Raw genomic sequence first — 15,697 nt, forward strand, 5'->3', positions numbered from 1 at the left:
CAAGACAGTGCTGCAGAAACCGGCAGAAACAGTGGACCTGACCTACTAATAGAATGGAGACTCTAGTCATAAAGCTAGGGAAACAGCATTAGACCAAACCAAGGCCTCTGAATGTGGGTGCCAGCTAGGAGACCAAGACATTCTATGGGACCTCTATCAGTGGAGCCAGTCTTTATCCTTAGAGCACAAATGGACTTTGGGGGCCCATTCCCTATGGAGGGATACTATTGCAGCCCAGATACAGCAAGGAGGGCCTAGCCCCCCCCCAAACAATATGACAGACTTTGAAGGTCCTTAGTGGAGGGCCTCACTATCCCTGGGGAGGAGTGGGGCGGTGTGGGTGGGGTTGGGTGGGGAACATGGGAGGATGGGAGGGCTAGGGAATGGGGGGATGGATATGTAAATATGAGTAGTAATTAAAGAATTTAAATACAAAACAGTATGTAATACATGATTTCACAAGCATGAAGTTCATCAGTAGGCATATCCAAGATAAGATGACAAAAGTAGAATTGTGGTTTCCTAGGGTGAGATGAATGTACAGAGGAGGGGGTGTTGTATGTCTAGGAAGTTCCATGTCTTCATTAGGGTGAAGAATATTTATATTATAGGGTAAACGAATATTTATATTAGTAAAATAAAATGAAGTGTCCATGTAAGATCTGTGTTCTTTACTATATTTACTATATTTAATTTAGATCTAAAGAAAAAGAGAACAGAAATCTTTATTTTAATGAAATGGGATGATAGGCTAACCATCACTTGTTAAGATTTTTGGAAACAGGGCTATCATCCTAATATTACCAAGAAAAAAAAATGGTCTTTTGAACATGGATTTTTCTTCAGTTGCAAATGGAACATTAATATACAGTAAACTTAGAGAATGACTAAAAGAATTACGTCCTATATAAATACATTGAGTTCCTAAAGGAAAATAAACATTAAGTAATACTTTTAAACAGGATCCCCCAAATCCCATTTCACTGATATAATCTCTTATAAATACTTCCCTCATCACTAACAGTAAACTAGAATGTGAACTTGCATGAGGCCACGAATAAACTAAGAAATTTGGGGCACAGTAGAGTTATCTATTCTGTCTATAACCTGTAGGATGAATGATTCTCATAAAACTGAAAAGCAAAGATTGATACTGAGGATTCCCAGAACCTATTCAGGAACTATATTTCCAGTTCCAGAAAAATCCAAAGATATGAAAAACTCAAGCTTGATGATGCCATCTCCCTCATTTCTTCCTGTGTGAGGGTTAATGTCACAGTTGAAACCATGTTGTAGTCATATTTATATACACAGCCAGTTCAAATCTTGTGGTTCCTCCCTCTCATTGAAAGTTGTCCAGTAGGGCAGCCATCAATGATGTGAGGGTATCAAGCACTGGAAGTTTAGGTAATTTGAATTGATTTATTCTCCAAGTATTAAATACACCTCACATACCAGTTTTAAAACTTTGTACAGAAAGAATATAGAATGCCTCAAGAATGTCCTACTGATTATGCATCAAAGTGATAATAGTTTAATGGTTTCAGTTAAGTAAAATGTATTAATGAAATAAATTTAATTTCATTATCCTTTAATGTAGTTAATACAAAAATCCAGATTACACATATGGTTTGTGTTATATGTCTTTTGGACAAGAGAGCTCTAAATAAAGACTGAAATTTTCATAATGCTTTTAATTTATCTTAGGACAGAGTTTTCAGAGAATTTTAAGAATTTATGTTTTGATTATTTAATGTTACTGGTCTTTGTCAAAGATTAAAACCTATGCTTACTGGCATATAATCAACTGGCTTTTGGAATAGTCACATAATAAGATGTTTGGCCTGCATGATGTCATGGAATATTTGCCCAGTCTTCCCCAAGCTCTAGGAACATGTAAACCTGCAGTTCTGAAGTTTCTGGAAACCTGTAAGTACTGAGCACAGAAATGACCTTACTAGATCCAAAGGGTTTGCCAGAACACTTCAACCCAGACATCACATTCAAACAAAATCAACAACACTGACCCTCAAAATCTGTATGTTGAAGCCCCAACTTCTAATATGACTGGATATGGAGATGGGGCCTTTAACTGATGAGAGTTAAGGTTAAGGGAAGTCCAAAGGGCAGGGCTCTAATCCAATAGATTTTGTGGCCTCATAAGCAGAAAGAAAGGGCTGGAGAACAGGCTCAGCAAGTAAGGGCACGTGTTACTCTTGCAGAGGACCCAAGTTTGATTCTCAGCACCCACGTGGAAGCTCACAGCCATCCATAACCCCTGTTCTGGGTGATCTAAGGTCCTCTTCTGACCTCTGTAGGCACCAAGCACACGTGGCATACATCCAGGCAAAACAATTATAAACATAAAATAATAAAATAAATAATAAATCTAAAACATATTTTTAAATTAAAGGGAGACTTGACTAGCAGTTGAGAGCATACAGTAAAAAGGCAACAATTTACAAGGAAGGAAAAGAGCCCTTCCCAGAAACACAGTTGTTGTGGAATATTTATTCACTGTGTGAAGATGTACTACTGAAGATGTACTAATGATTTATTACATTGGTGTAATAAATGCTCAATGGCCATTAGCTAGGCAAGTATACGTGGGATTTCTAGGGAGAGAAAGGAAGAGGAGTAGGTATCTAGGCATGAAGGAGATGCCAGGAGACAGGGAGAGGAAACAGGATGGAAGAGAGGTAACATCACATGACAGAATGTAGATTAGTGGGTAAAATTAAGTTATAAGAGCTAGTTAGGAACAGGCCTAAGCTATAGGCTGAGCTTTCATAATTAATAAGAAGTCTCTGTGTCATTAGTTTCAGGCTGGTACTCCAAAGATAATCTGACAAGAAAGCTTGTTACACACTGTATCAGACCTTGATCTTGGACTCCTTGGAATCCTCCAAGTGATATGAAAGTAAATTTCTTGTTTAAGTCAGGCAGTCTGTGGTATTTTATTAAGTTAACTAAAGCAGACTCATAGCTATCTACCCACTCAAGGCAATTTCAGTGTAATATTAATTAATACTAACTGTAGATCTATAAATTTGTTAGATAAAGCCACAGTGGTTTGTATCTAGTAGAAAGTAAATAAAATTTGTTGATTTTCTCTAAGATGTAGCATGACAGACTGTTTCATATTCTTTGCACATCGACCACCTTTGGAGAGTTTGAGGACCAAGAAATAGTTACTATTAGTTTTAGATATTTCCTTAAAATATTGCCTTAACTTTATAAAGAATATTTCCTTCAATAGGTAGAATTCACACTCTTACCTATACTTAAAGTTGATGATTTGTTAATATCTTCCTTAGGGATTTGCTTCCTGGGGTGACACCTTCAATGATTTCATTACAGTTTAAGCACAATAAAATCTTAGTTTATGCCCCAAGGCATGAACAATATTCAGCATTACTCAATTACCACAGTACTCAGCCTTGGGGTTATTGGAATAACATTTGACAAGAGAACACACACACACACACACACACACACACACACACACACACACACACACACACACACGGGTCGCAGAATGAGGTGTAGAATGTTTTCAGACTTTAAAAACATCCCAGACATCTTCAGGCTTTTAAAATGGTGGTTTCAAAGGGAGGTGGTGGGGGAAGGACCAAGTGGTACAATTGCCTAAATCATTATCATATTAATCCCTTTACTGCCTCTTAAAATTCTAAAGAAATCTAAGAACTCCACCAAATACAATTTCATTCCTCTCATACACTTTTCTGGGGGAAAGAACTCAGCCTCTATAATCTCAAAGGAAGTAGGCAAAAAAAAAAAAAAAAAAAAAAAAAAAAAAAAAAAAAAAAGCATCTCTAAAAGGGACTTGTTTTATTGAACTGAATGAAAGCTCTAGGTCTCTACCCCAGGCCAGCCGAGTGTAACCAACTTTTTCATCTTTTGCTCCACACCTATGTCTATCTTATTGCCTCCAGTTGGTTTGCTGATCACCCATTCTTTGGTTTTATTTCCCAGGTATGTTTGCACTGGTTGCTTCCAACACTGCCCTTCCTTGGTAGCTGTCCTTCTCTTAAAGTCACTGTTAGAGTGGCTTTTGAATGGCTGTCTGATTTGAGAGCGATTCATCTCATTCATTAAGACAACCCCCCTCCCCATCCCCCACGTTTCCTCTCGACTCTTTAGAGCAACCTGACCTTAAGGTGCTGGAGCAGCAGCCCATCCCTTTCTTCCCTTTGTACTTTGGTCTAGAAACCGTAGATTTGGAGGCAGTACTTTGCAGCGTGTCAGATCATGTTCTCGAGTATTACCATTCCCATATGATATAAAAATCTTTCTTATTCCCGCTTAAAACATGTTGTAAGAAATGGCGCCTACAGCGAGTGCACTCTTAGCTCCTCAAAGAAGAATATTACATAAAACTACCGATGGCCATCTGTGGACGTCAATTATCTTGGTATCTCTGCGTCAAGTGGCAGAGTCCCCTGCACCTGCTATGACCAATTTCCCTACGAGCCTGCACCCCTTGTATTCCTCACCCCTTGTACTCCCCTCCCCCAAGCCCCATTCCAAGCAGACCCCTTGCATATAACTTCCTCCTACAGCTCTCAGGATGGGGGTAAAGAATCGAACTTCACTCTTTCCCATAGTCTTCTCAGCATCACATTCTCGAATCTCTTCCCGTTTGCTTGTAAAACGCGGATGGGTAAGTTCTGCACCCCCTGCTAAAAGTTGCCTAAAATCGGTGTCTGGCCCAGGCACCGCCCGCCTCTCAGACAGAGCGAAGGCTGGCGGTTGAGGAGCTGTGATCCCTGGCTTATTTCTAAAGGCAAGCTCGCCTCCCGGAGCGGCGGAGGGAGGCCCCGCAGAGCGCGGTGTTCGCCCGGGGGCAGCTCCGTGAGCCCGGGCCACCACGGACGCTGCGCTGCGGCCTCCGTGCCTCGTTGGGGCGCGGCGTGGACGAGGCCAGTGGTGGCGGCGGCCCCCGGGGGATGGCGGCGGCCGGGCTCCGCCAGCAGGTGGCCCCCGGGTCCCGGCGGCGCCGCCCCTCCGCCGGCGCGGCCCCTCCTCCCGCGGGGGCGGTCAGCGCCCCGGCCGCCGCTCCGCACCCGCCGCTGCCGCCCGCTGCCGCTGCCGCCGCCGCCCTCCCTCGGCTAGCCGCGTCCCCCGGGCCGCGTCCGCAGGCTGAGCCCAGGCGGGCCGCGGCGAGCACCCTGCAGCTTCGCGCTCCCGCCCGGCCCCGCTCCCAGCGGAAAGTTGGGCTGCGGCGGGCGGCGTTCGGGAAAGAGCGAGGCGGCATGAGGGGACACCAAGGGGGCGCCTAAGACACCGAGAAGGCGGCGCCGCGCGAGGGGACAACTTCGCCCGGGAGCCCGCTCCCGCAGCCCCCGGCCGGGCTCGCGGTGGTTCCTCCCGTCCCTCGGCCTCCCCCGCCGATCGAGACGCGGACCTTGGTCCCGGCGGCTCCGCGGCGGTGCCACGAGCCCGCCTCAGCCGCCGCCTCAGTCTCCTGCCGCGCCGCCACCTTGCCCGCACCATGGAGTTCTCCGAGAGGAAAAGAAGCAGGAAATCCCAGAGCTTCAAACTGGTGAGCCGAGGTAAGCGGCCGGCCCGGGGACAGCGGCGGGAAGCCGGCGCCGCGCTCCGCGCACTCGGCCCCGCGCGCCCCGGCCGCCCGCGGGCTCCACGCCGGGGGCGCGCCCGCCACGACCCCCTCATCCCCGCCCGAACCTGGGGCCCCGCGGGCCGTACACGCCCCGCCGCGGGGAAAGTTGTGCCTGAGGGGACCCACAGGGTGTTATTGAAGGTAAACAAGTCGGAGGGCACGTCAGGAAATTAGCAAACAATGACACCGGGGAGCCGAGCCCTCTCGGGGGTGCCGCCGCCGTGGCCGCCGCTGGGCTGAGGTGGCTGACGGTTTGCCTGGCCGGCAGGCCGACCATATACTGAGATTTGTTTTTGTTTTCATTTTTCCACCCCGCAAAGAGAAGGGAGGGGGAAAAAGATGATCATTGTTCTTTCTAAGAAGAATCAGCTCATTAGGGATCCAAGCTGAAAACAGAAATTGTTGACATACAGCATCTTTTCTAGTTGAGTGGTTTGGGTGGAAAGGTGTTTTAAGACTAGATCGCCTACCAGTCAGCCAAAGTGTCATTACAAGAAAGAAAGAAAGAAAATCCCAGCTAGGTCCTGCCGACTAACAGGTGTACAGCACACTCTTTATGCTTTTTTTTTTTTTTTTTTTTGTCCGGGGAGGAGAAAGTTGAATAGTGTCTCCTGGGTTCTGTTACTTATTCGAACTGATCTTCCTGATCTGAGTCTTTTTTTAAAAAATGATGACAACTCAAGATAAGGAATACACCTGTCAAAATGTCTTGTGTCACCTTAATAAACGAAAGGGGTGACATCCCTCCACCCCCATGGTAATGTCACGGGCCCTAATACTTAGTTTCAATCCACCTTCTTTAAATATCTATGAATCAACTTGAGGTCAAAGCCAAATCACAGAACCTGTCCACTTTCCCTGAGTGATTTTTATCTAGCATTGGCATTAGAGTAGAGAACCACGTGATTGTTCCAAGGACCTGAGAATTCACGTGTAAACAAATGGATATTGGAGGGTGATTTCAAGCCATCAAGTTTCTCAAACTCAGCTAAGCTGAAAGAAGGATTCTATGAAGCCTACTTTTGGTTAGTCTGGAAATGGTTTAATTATAGACATTTTGAGGATCTGCTCATCTGTGTTTCCCCTAATTTAGTTTTGTACTGTTTAATGATAGAGGCCTGAAATAGTGTATGTATTCAAAATATTTGGCTCTTCTTTCTTGGTATACCCCACCCCACCAACAAGGATGTTGATTACTCGGTTTTTGTACTTTGTAAATCTCTCCATGTGTAATGGCCCTGTTGATACAATGTGCTCCATTCAGGACTAGGGGCTGCTTTTCTGTCTATGACCTCCGGGAACTGACTACTCTGTCTTAAAAGAGAGGGCAGTTTTGTCACATTGTCCTGTGAAAGCTTGGATAGTTGATGGAAAGAGACCTCTCTTTTCATACCCGAGTGATTCCACTTTGTAAAGTTACCAAAGTTCTGTAGCTTCCACAGGAAATTTTAAGATGTTGTATTTGAAAATCTGATATAGCAAGTTCTTCCTTCTTTTTTTTAAGATGAGTTTGATTCTGCTGTGCAGGTGCTTTTCAAAAAAATTTTTGAAGGAATGCTAAAACTATTTTGTGTTCAATAAAGTACAGTAGTTTAATGCAAAAGATTAACTTATGTGAAAGGTAAAAATCTTGTTTCTTTTCGAAGTATCCTCTTTTTTTTTTTTTAAATAACACATCAGTATCTTTTTGGAAAAAAATGTGCTTACTTTGAAGCTTAGATGCTCTGAGTAAACTGAGTCAAGAGGTAGTTTTGAAGCAAACTACTAGTGAGATGCTCTCAAAAATGGGCAGTGGAAATAAATTTGGGAGACTCCCCTGGCCCTCAAATCGGCAAGATTTTTCTTTTTCTTACAAATGTCTTTGCTGTCTCAGAGAAAAGAAACCTGATAATTGGTATCTGAGGGCAAACTTTACTGTGAAAACTAACCAAGCATAGCTGTCTGTAAAGTCAAAGTAATGTTTAAAGTTTGTGTACTTCACAGAGAGCCAAGTTTGAGTGGTTTCTGTTGACTACAATCTCTGTGAGAGTCTTGAAAATATACCTGTAAGTTACACATATAGAGAACGGGAGTCTTGAATTGCTTATTCCTCTTTCTTGAAATCATTAAAATTCTAATTTTCGGTTATTTTCTCGTGCCAGATTATCACCATGAGGTGTATAAGATCTCAGAATTCAGCAATGATGTTAATGGGGAGACCAAAGAGACACAACCCATTTTTTTAGGTAGGTTCCTATGTCAATTAATTTCTCAGCAAAACAGCATGGTGTGGCCATTTGCAATTTCAGGGGCAGGGTTGGGGGAAGAGATTGTGCAAGAAGGGGAAATGTCTGCCATCGCTTAATGTATGACATTCTTTTCATTCAAGACCTTTTATTTTACAGATTGCCAATATATCCCTTATTAACATTGCTAAAAGTTGTAATTTCAGACATAAATGTTTATTAGTGTCTACACACAGTGCTAATTATCACTCAGTCACAGAGCCAGATGCTGACTGCGCAGTTTTGTCGCTCGGTGCTCACCCCATTTACATTGCATATTCGCTGGCATGCTTCACTGGCAATAGTTTGTGTAATTGGGGTATTACATCTTTGACATCTGGATAACAGAAATTCAATTTCCAGGAAGCTGCTATTTGTTTGGTTTTGCTTCTGCCTTGGGTGGGATAGAGGATTAATGTGCTGTCTTATTATAATGTCCCTTCACCTCTATGGCCTGGTTGCTAATCCTGCCATGACAAAATTAAATTAAATCTACAGTCAAAAAGCGTAAGGAGGATAAAAGTGTGATTGTCTGCCTAACCACCTCCTGATAATGCCAGTTACTACCAAACAGCTTTTTGTTTCTGGCTGCATCCTTCTCACTAATACCTGTGGTCAGAGAGAAGAGCGCTGCTTGTCACCTGTCACTGTCCTTCCTGGTTTTCCTACCTCAGGGACAGACAGAGCAAAGGCAGCATCCCATAACCCTACTGACAAGTGGCATTGCCAGAAGGGTAGCCTGTTTGCCAGGTGTAGCATGGCCATCAAGTATGTATGTGAAGAATCTTGCATATCCAGTTGTTGTCTGCAGCCTTTGAGCCAAAAATCAAACTGTCTAGGATGTTCCCTCTCAGAGTGCTTAACAAGGCAAAGTGCAGGGAAAATGGTGACATTTGGCTTCAACTTTGTCCATCCTGGACTCTCTACAACCCCAGGTAGTAGGGTAAGGGCCAGGTACTGTACAACCAGGAGGCAGAACACGTGACAAAGTCAGGGTAAGAGCCGTTGAGAGCAAGAGCCAGAACTACCCAGTGACTGGGGATGGGGATGCCTGTGGCTGGATTGCTGTGTAGACCCCATTGGTAGTTTTTTTTAGATGAAAACATTTTAACAGTTTCGAGATAGTGTTTTCTCTCTGTTTTGGTCTAAGGAAGAGAAAGGGAGCGGAGGGTGTAAAGGGCGGGCCAGGCAGAAGTCTCACTCACAAAGGTAATATCAGGAAACATAGCAGCCCTTCCAGAACAATCCTAACAGGTGTTCAGATCTTTCTAATAAGGTAGAGAACATTCCCAAGACCAACACCACTCCTAGTACAAATTGGCTGTTGTGAGCACTGAACACCAAAAATCAAGTGAGGTGCTAGGACCCAGAAAGAGACATGTCTCACTTTGGACTCTATTCAGAGCACTATCCTGGGTCAGATGAGTTCTTTAGGGACCACTTGATGTAGCCATTTGAGAAGATGAATTTGCCTTCTGGTAGAAATTTTACATTTCTCATGTAAGTGGAACATCATGTTCTGGATTTAGTTCTTGTGCAGCAAAAGTCTCCTCGAAGCTCCTTCCTGTTAGTTGCTTGAAAAATAGTGATGATGCTGGATAGTCATGACTAGTGAGACTGGAAGAAGGTTGAAGAAGAGCAGGATGCTCATACTTTTGATTTAGTAAAATGCAAGCTCTTAGACAGGGCAAATGTTCTTTCTTCCGTATCTGAATTGAAGATAAAAGAACCAGGCGTGAAGTCATCTTGAAAGTGGTTTGTAGAAGGCCTTTGGAAACAACAGCTCAGAGACTAAGTAAGTACCTGTTCTGGGGAAGTTCAGATATGCTTCCCAAAGAATTAAAAAGAAGTGCAGATCATTTGGAAACATGATTTCTAGAGCAAGAAATTCCAGATAACATCTGAAATTAAGAATTTTGTTGTTGACCGTGTTACGATTTATGTTATTCTTCTTAAAACATAGATTTATATCAGGCTTGTTCCCTAATATTACCTAGGGTGTGGCGCTAGGAGAGTTGGATACTTACATATTTGAGAAGTGTATACCTGTAAAACATACTCGCACATAACTCCCGTGATTTACGTAGGACTTTCAGTATTCAGACATGTGTGTTTTTTATATCGCTCTGCATCTATGAGATCCAAATACAAGTCTCGGGAATAGGGAGTCTCTTAGAGTTTGGCAGAGCTTCCCACATCAAATCTATTTCCTTGGACTATGTAGGCAGCTAACTAACGTAACATACCCAGCGTGGTAAAGTATCTCCCTAGAATGATGGCTTGTGTAAGTGCTTTGGGAATTACTCACATGCTTTTGATTTGATTAAGGGTTATAAGAGGTAACTTTACCCTGTGGACTTTGACTTTCTCAAAGCTAGCCCTCTGAAACTACAGTGAAGATTTGAGCACTGTTTGAAGGGAAATAATGTGTTTCATCAATTCAACAAGTGTTTCTGTGAGGAAATAACTGTGAGCTGAGCCCCTTTCTGTAATGTGAATGGGATCAGAAATGGATAGGACAGAGACCCTACTCGAGGACTCAAATCTTTTAGGGGGTGTGGAAGCAGTAAGGTGCAGTGTGCAGCAGTCACTACAGCAGAGGGTTGAGTGAAGTGTGCAAGGCTCTTTAGATCAATGTTCTGATTTACTCCTCACAGCGTACCTGTAACAGTGTCTTCACCCTCATCTTTGATAAGGCGTAGGGCAAGTTTGACCTGAGCTTTAAACACTCCACCAGGAGTCTCTCTCTTCCTGAACAGTAATTAAAGGACAGTTGGAAATGAACAGGGAAAGGAGCAAGAGCTAGTTGGAAGGGTAGGGTGGGGAGCTAGACCTTGAACTGCAGAGATTTGCATAGGCAGAAGATTCCTGGTGAAAAGGGTGGTAATGGCCAGCACAGAGTGATAAGCAGATAGGCATCTTTACTGTTAGAACTAAAGTGGGTGTTGCATGGAGAGTGTATTCTCCTGTTATCTGAGAATAATCAGGGCAGTTGTTGTTATTTCCATAATAATGGAACCAAAGCTCAGGTGAAAGGTTGAGCCAAGTGACAGGTTATTGAGGCTTTAGCCCCTTCTTATACGTTAGATTTTAATTCAGATTTACTTTTGTGGTATGTTAATCTGAGGCATGTTTCTTCTTTGGGTGTTCAAGCCTCATTCTTTTATTCACTTGGTAAATATTTCTTGAGCTCCAATTACATTTGCGCCAACCCCTGTTTGTCTTGTTCTTTTTCATTTCATTAGTAACATAGCTTTCAGCAGATGAAGCAGTGATGCCTTTGACTGGGGTTGAGAGCTTTGAATTCGTCATCTCTTTCTTGATGAGAACTGCCTCTACCACGGGCTGCAGGATCTCAAGAGAACACACTGAGAAGACACCACCTCTTCAAACTAGAAATTTAGTCCCTGACCACAGTGCAGGGACTGTTCCCTGGGACAGCCAATCTTTACTTAGGGATTAGGTAGCCTGGGTCCCACCTCAGTTCTTGGATGGCCTCACAAAGTACTGCCTGGGACCATCCCAAAAGGACAGAACCCTTGATGTTTCATCAGATAGCATGCCGAGAATTGAATGTAACCTGGGGGTAAAGGGAACCAAGAATATGGAAAAAGACAGAATCCTCAAATACCAGCTTTTGGGATCTAAAATGTTTCATTCGGGCCTCTTAACAGAAGTTTCACCCTCAGCACCACACCCAGTTATAGTCTCTGTACCTGGTCTTTTTCTTATCAGTGCTTCTCTCCCTTGATGGTACAGTGAGGGGGCATCTCTGTGTGCTAGGAATATGGCAAATGTAGGTACCACTTACCAAAAGCCAGATGCAATATAATGCTAAGAACTTGGTAAGTTATTCCATTCATTGTCCTAATAAAAGTACTGTCATTCCTATTCTTAGGAGAACTGGAGAGTTTACAGAGTTGCTTGGTGGGAGAACTGGGATGCAAACCAGTGTGACTCCCCACAAATTCTTCCCTTGACCACATGTTATGCTTATTCAGATGCACTCCCCTGCAGGGTCCCCAGCATGTACCGCTGATAAAAGGAAAGCAGAGCTGTCCCAATGAGTGAAGGAGACCCAGAGAGCCTCACATACCCCTATAATAGTCCTCTGAATCTCCGGCTTGTTGGAGTACTGCAGTCATTGTTTAGTAAACCTTGAACTCCATGTTTCCTAAGGTTGCAATCAGCACCAAAATGTGATCATACTCCAGGATCCCCTAGAGACTTCAGGAACACTTGCAGCCTTCTTCATTGTTAGCAAGTCACCTGTGTCATTAGATGTATTATACCTTTGGATGCAGACTTTGTCTTTCTTAAGCTGCTACTGGGCTATCTAGAGTGGGGGGGAGGCATTTGTAGTTAGTCTTGTCTCACTGCTTTCATTTTCATGTAATTACTACCACTGCTAGACTTGGAAATAGACCTTGGTCCACCTCCTGTTTTACAAATGAGAGACTTATCTCAGGGATAAAAGTGACTTGCTTAAGCCTTACAGTTGCTAGCAGTTGACCATGGTTAAAATAAGGTCTGTAGACACCTGTTCTGAGATCTTTGGCCCTGGCAGAGTTGCTGCTAATCCTTTTCCTCACTGCCCCATTCTACTCACATGAGCTGTTCTGACTGAGTGGCTCTTCTCTTCAGGTACTATAGAATCAAGTTGGTTTCTCTTAACTGAGCATGCAGCATCTAATGTCCAAATTTGCCATAACCTCCCTGCCTCCTGATGCCTGCTCCCCAGTAAGTAGGACCTCTCAGATGAAGATGGGCACCCAGGTAGGAGGTTGTTTATAACACAGAGCTGGAGAAGCTCGGGAACCACACAGAAAGAGAGGGTTCTTCATGGTCTCCTGTGTGCTTGGCACTTCCACACTTTCAGTCTTAACTCACACTGCTTCTGAGCAGACATTTCCATTTGTAGAGGAGAGAAGTGGGTCTGTAGAAGTGTATACTAGCCCCAAGGTATGGAAGCCAGTAACTGGGTTTGAGTGTGGTCTGACCCGATTCTTTCTGCTTCTGCTTGGTGGAGAAAGTATGGCTTGTCCTCCTCATCTTCCTGCTTGTCTTCCTAGCTTACCTTCCCATCCTTCACTTTTGCTTACTCTCACTGAAAAAAATGTTCCATGCAAACTGTTCTTTTCTCATAGGCCCTGAGGTTCCTTATGTTCTTATCTCTGCCCTCTAATCAGAGCTGCTTCATGCCTTGTCCCATGTCCAGACTTCTATTGAAATGCTATCTGTCCTCACGGGGTCTGAAGTTCAGTTCCAATTCTGCCGAGGCCACAGGCCTGGTCACTTTATACCACAGCGCAGAAAAAGCAGGCTTAGGTTCAGAAATGTTCAGTTTGATCTCAGATGAGCAGTTAATGACACCTCGAGAGGCTGAAGAGATGGCTCAGTGCTTAGGAGCACTGACTGCTCTTGCAGAGGACCCAGTACCTACATGACACACATGACCATCTGTAACTCCGATTCCAGGGACCTGGTCTCCTCTTCTGGATTCCACAGACACTGCATGCATGTGGTGCACAGATATACATGCCAAGCAAAAAACCTACACACATTTTAAAAATAAAACTAAAACAATGACACCTCAAACAAAACTCTTGATAGAGTAATATTGCCTGCCAGACTACTTCATCAGATTCTTCTTCAGCATAGAGAGTCCTAAATAACATCTTTTCACACTGGAGACTGTGCTCTTAATTCCCGTTGTTCATTTCCCACTTCTTCTTCCAAATTCAGAGTGTTTCTCTTCTGCATGTTTTACTATTGAGGAACAACACTAGTTCTTTCTGGTACTTACCACATACTGCCTCATCTTTATTTTTGTGCGTGGCTTTATTGTGATCTAGGTAACCATGCAAGTCCTTCCCCAACCCTGTTTCTAACAGTTGTCACATTGAACTGTTTGTTTATTTTCACCACCTCTCCTAATCTGTCCTGATGTGGCTTGTCCGATCCTAGAGGCAAGTGTGGCCTGAATTTCTCTTCAGATCCTCTGAAGCACTTGGTATAGTGTTGTATTTATAATGGTGCTCAGCTGTAAGTCTTAGGCCTCTCATTAAGTATGTGGATGTATCAGACACTGTTTCATCAAACTGAAGAAGATTCACTTAAATGACCTACTCTATCGCAACTTTTGCAACAAAGAGCCTCTTTGAGGAGGTTCTTGTAATCTACCATGCTGTCTTAGTTTACTGTTCTGTTGCTGTGATGAAACACCATGACCAAAGCAACTTATGAAGGGAAGTATTTAGCTGGAAAGTGGTAACACACGCCTTTAATCCCAGCACTTGGGAGGTACAGGCAGCAGATCTCTGTGAGTTGGAGACCAGCCTGGTCTACAGAGTGAGTTCCAGGACAGCCAGGGCTGCTCAGAGAAATCCTGTCTTGAAAAACAAAAAACATACAGTGTCAGAGGGTTCAACCGTGATCATCATGGTGGAAGCATAGTGGCAGGCAGGTATGGTGCTGGAGCAGTAGCTGAGAGCTTACATCCTGACCCTCAGTCAGGAGACAGAGTAAGACTGTACCTGGCTTGAAACTTCCAAAGCCCACCCCCAGGGACACACCTCCTCCAACAAGGCCTTCCTTCTTAAACCTTCCTAAACAGTCCACCAATTGGAAACCAAACATTCAAACATATGAGCCTATGGGGGCATTATCATTCAAACCACTACACACATTAAAGCTAAAATTTGGGTTGTCTGATGCTGGTCGTGAGATACAATTTGAAATACTTCTTTTAAAAAAATCCAGAAAAGTTCAAAAAGGAGAGAAACTTGCATGTAAAAGTCAGTATCATGTTGAAAACTAAAATTGAGAGGCCACATGCTCTGCTTGTGTTGAAACTTGCCCTGATATTGGAACCACTTCATAGATGCAAAGTGCCTGAGATAATACCCATTTAAAACCATGGCTAATGCTGCCTAGTTCTCAGAGTCCTCACAAAGCAGGTTTTAATTTAAAGAAAATAAAGCTGTACATTATACAATTTCAACAGTAAGCCTACCAGCCATCACCTTTCTGGGGGAACAGAGGCCCTGAGCACAGCTGCTCAAGTCACACCTTCCCAGGGGGCCCTACAAGGACATTGAGGCTGATATCACCCACACCCACTGTTGGGGACCCACACGGGGGCAATATCTGTCTTAAGGAAGGTTACCTTTCTCAGGAAGGCTCCTTAAGTGAGAAGTGTAGATGTCACAATTTACTTCTCCTACACTGTGATTAGGTCATTAAAAAATGTCCTTGAAGGGCAGTGTCTGAAACATATTGGTAGTTTCTCCCTCCTGCTTCCCATGACAATATGCTTATACTTAAAAATAAAAAAAATATATGGACTTCTATAAGAAAAGTAAAGATTTTGGAACAGTGTATTTTGCATCTCAAAGTTAAAAATAGACCTAGGATATTGATACAGGAAACCTGTTATTCTTGTAAGTAACAGATTATTGGAGAGAAAACAACCTAGAAAGGGATACAGCAGCAGCAGCAGCAGCAGGAAAGACAGCCTGGGCATGCCAGAAGCCCTAACATGGAGTAGTTGATCCAGGAGCACCTCTAATTTCTTTCCAGCATCACACACACATTGGCTTGCTCCCCATGCTTGACATTCTCCTTCATTTCATGCTTTCTAGTTAAGACCCATACTCCTTAGCATGTTAGGGTCCCAAGCACAAGCTGTGTCTCCTTCCCATTTATTCCCGACACTTCCCTTCTCAGTCCCTATACTCAGCTGGACCAGCCACTTTTCACTCTTACAGCAGGCCTGCTTCCTCAAACT

The 15,697-nt window shown here is 43.7% G+C and overlaps 1 protein-coding gene across 2 annotated transcripts in view; it reads left to right on the forward strand.

The window, feature by feature from the left end:
• The first annotated feature begins 5,515 nt into the window (after window positions 1-5,515).
• The window catches only part of Bend7 (BEN domain containing 7), a 78,314-nt gene continuing 68,132 nt past the window's right edge, over window positions 5,516-15,697 (forward strand). For both annotated transcript variants that reach the window (XM_027405196.2, XM_027405197.2), the window contains exons 1-2: window positions 5,516-5,576; window positions 7,786-7,869. In XM_027405196.2, the coding sequence (XP_027260997.1) occupies window positions 5,516-5,576; window positions 7,786-7,869 (145 nt within the window). The remainder of the gene's footprint in view (window positions 5,577-7,785; window positions 7,870-15,697) is intronic.

This window comes from Cricetulus griseus, chromosome 3 (genome assembly GCF_003668045.3).
Source record: "Cricetulus griseus strain 17A/GY chromosome 3, alternate assembly CriGri-PICRH-1.0, whole genome shotgun sequence".
In the NCBI taxonomy this organism is placed as follows: Eukaryota; Metazoa; Chordata; class Mammalia; order Rodentia; family Cricetidae; genus Cricetulus; species Cricetulus griseus.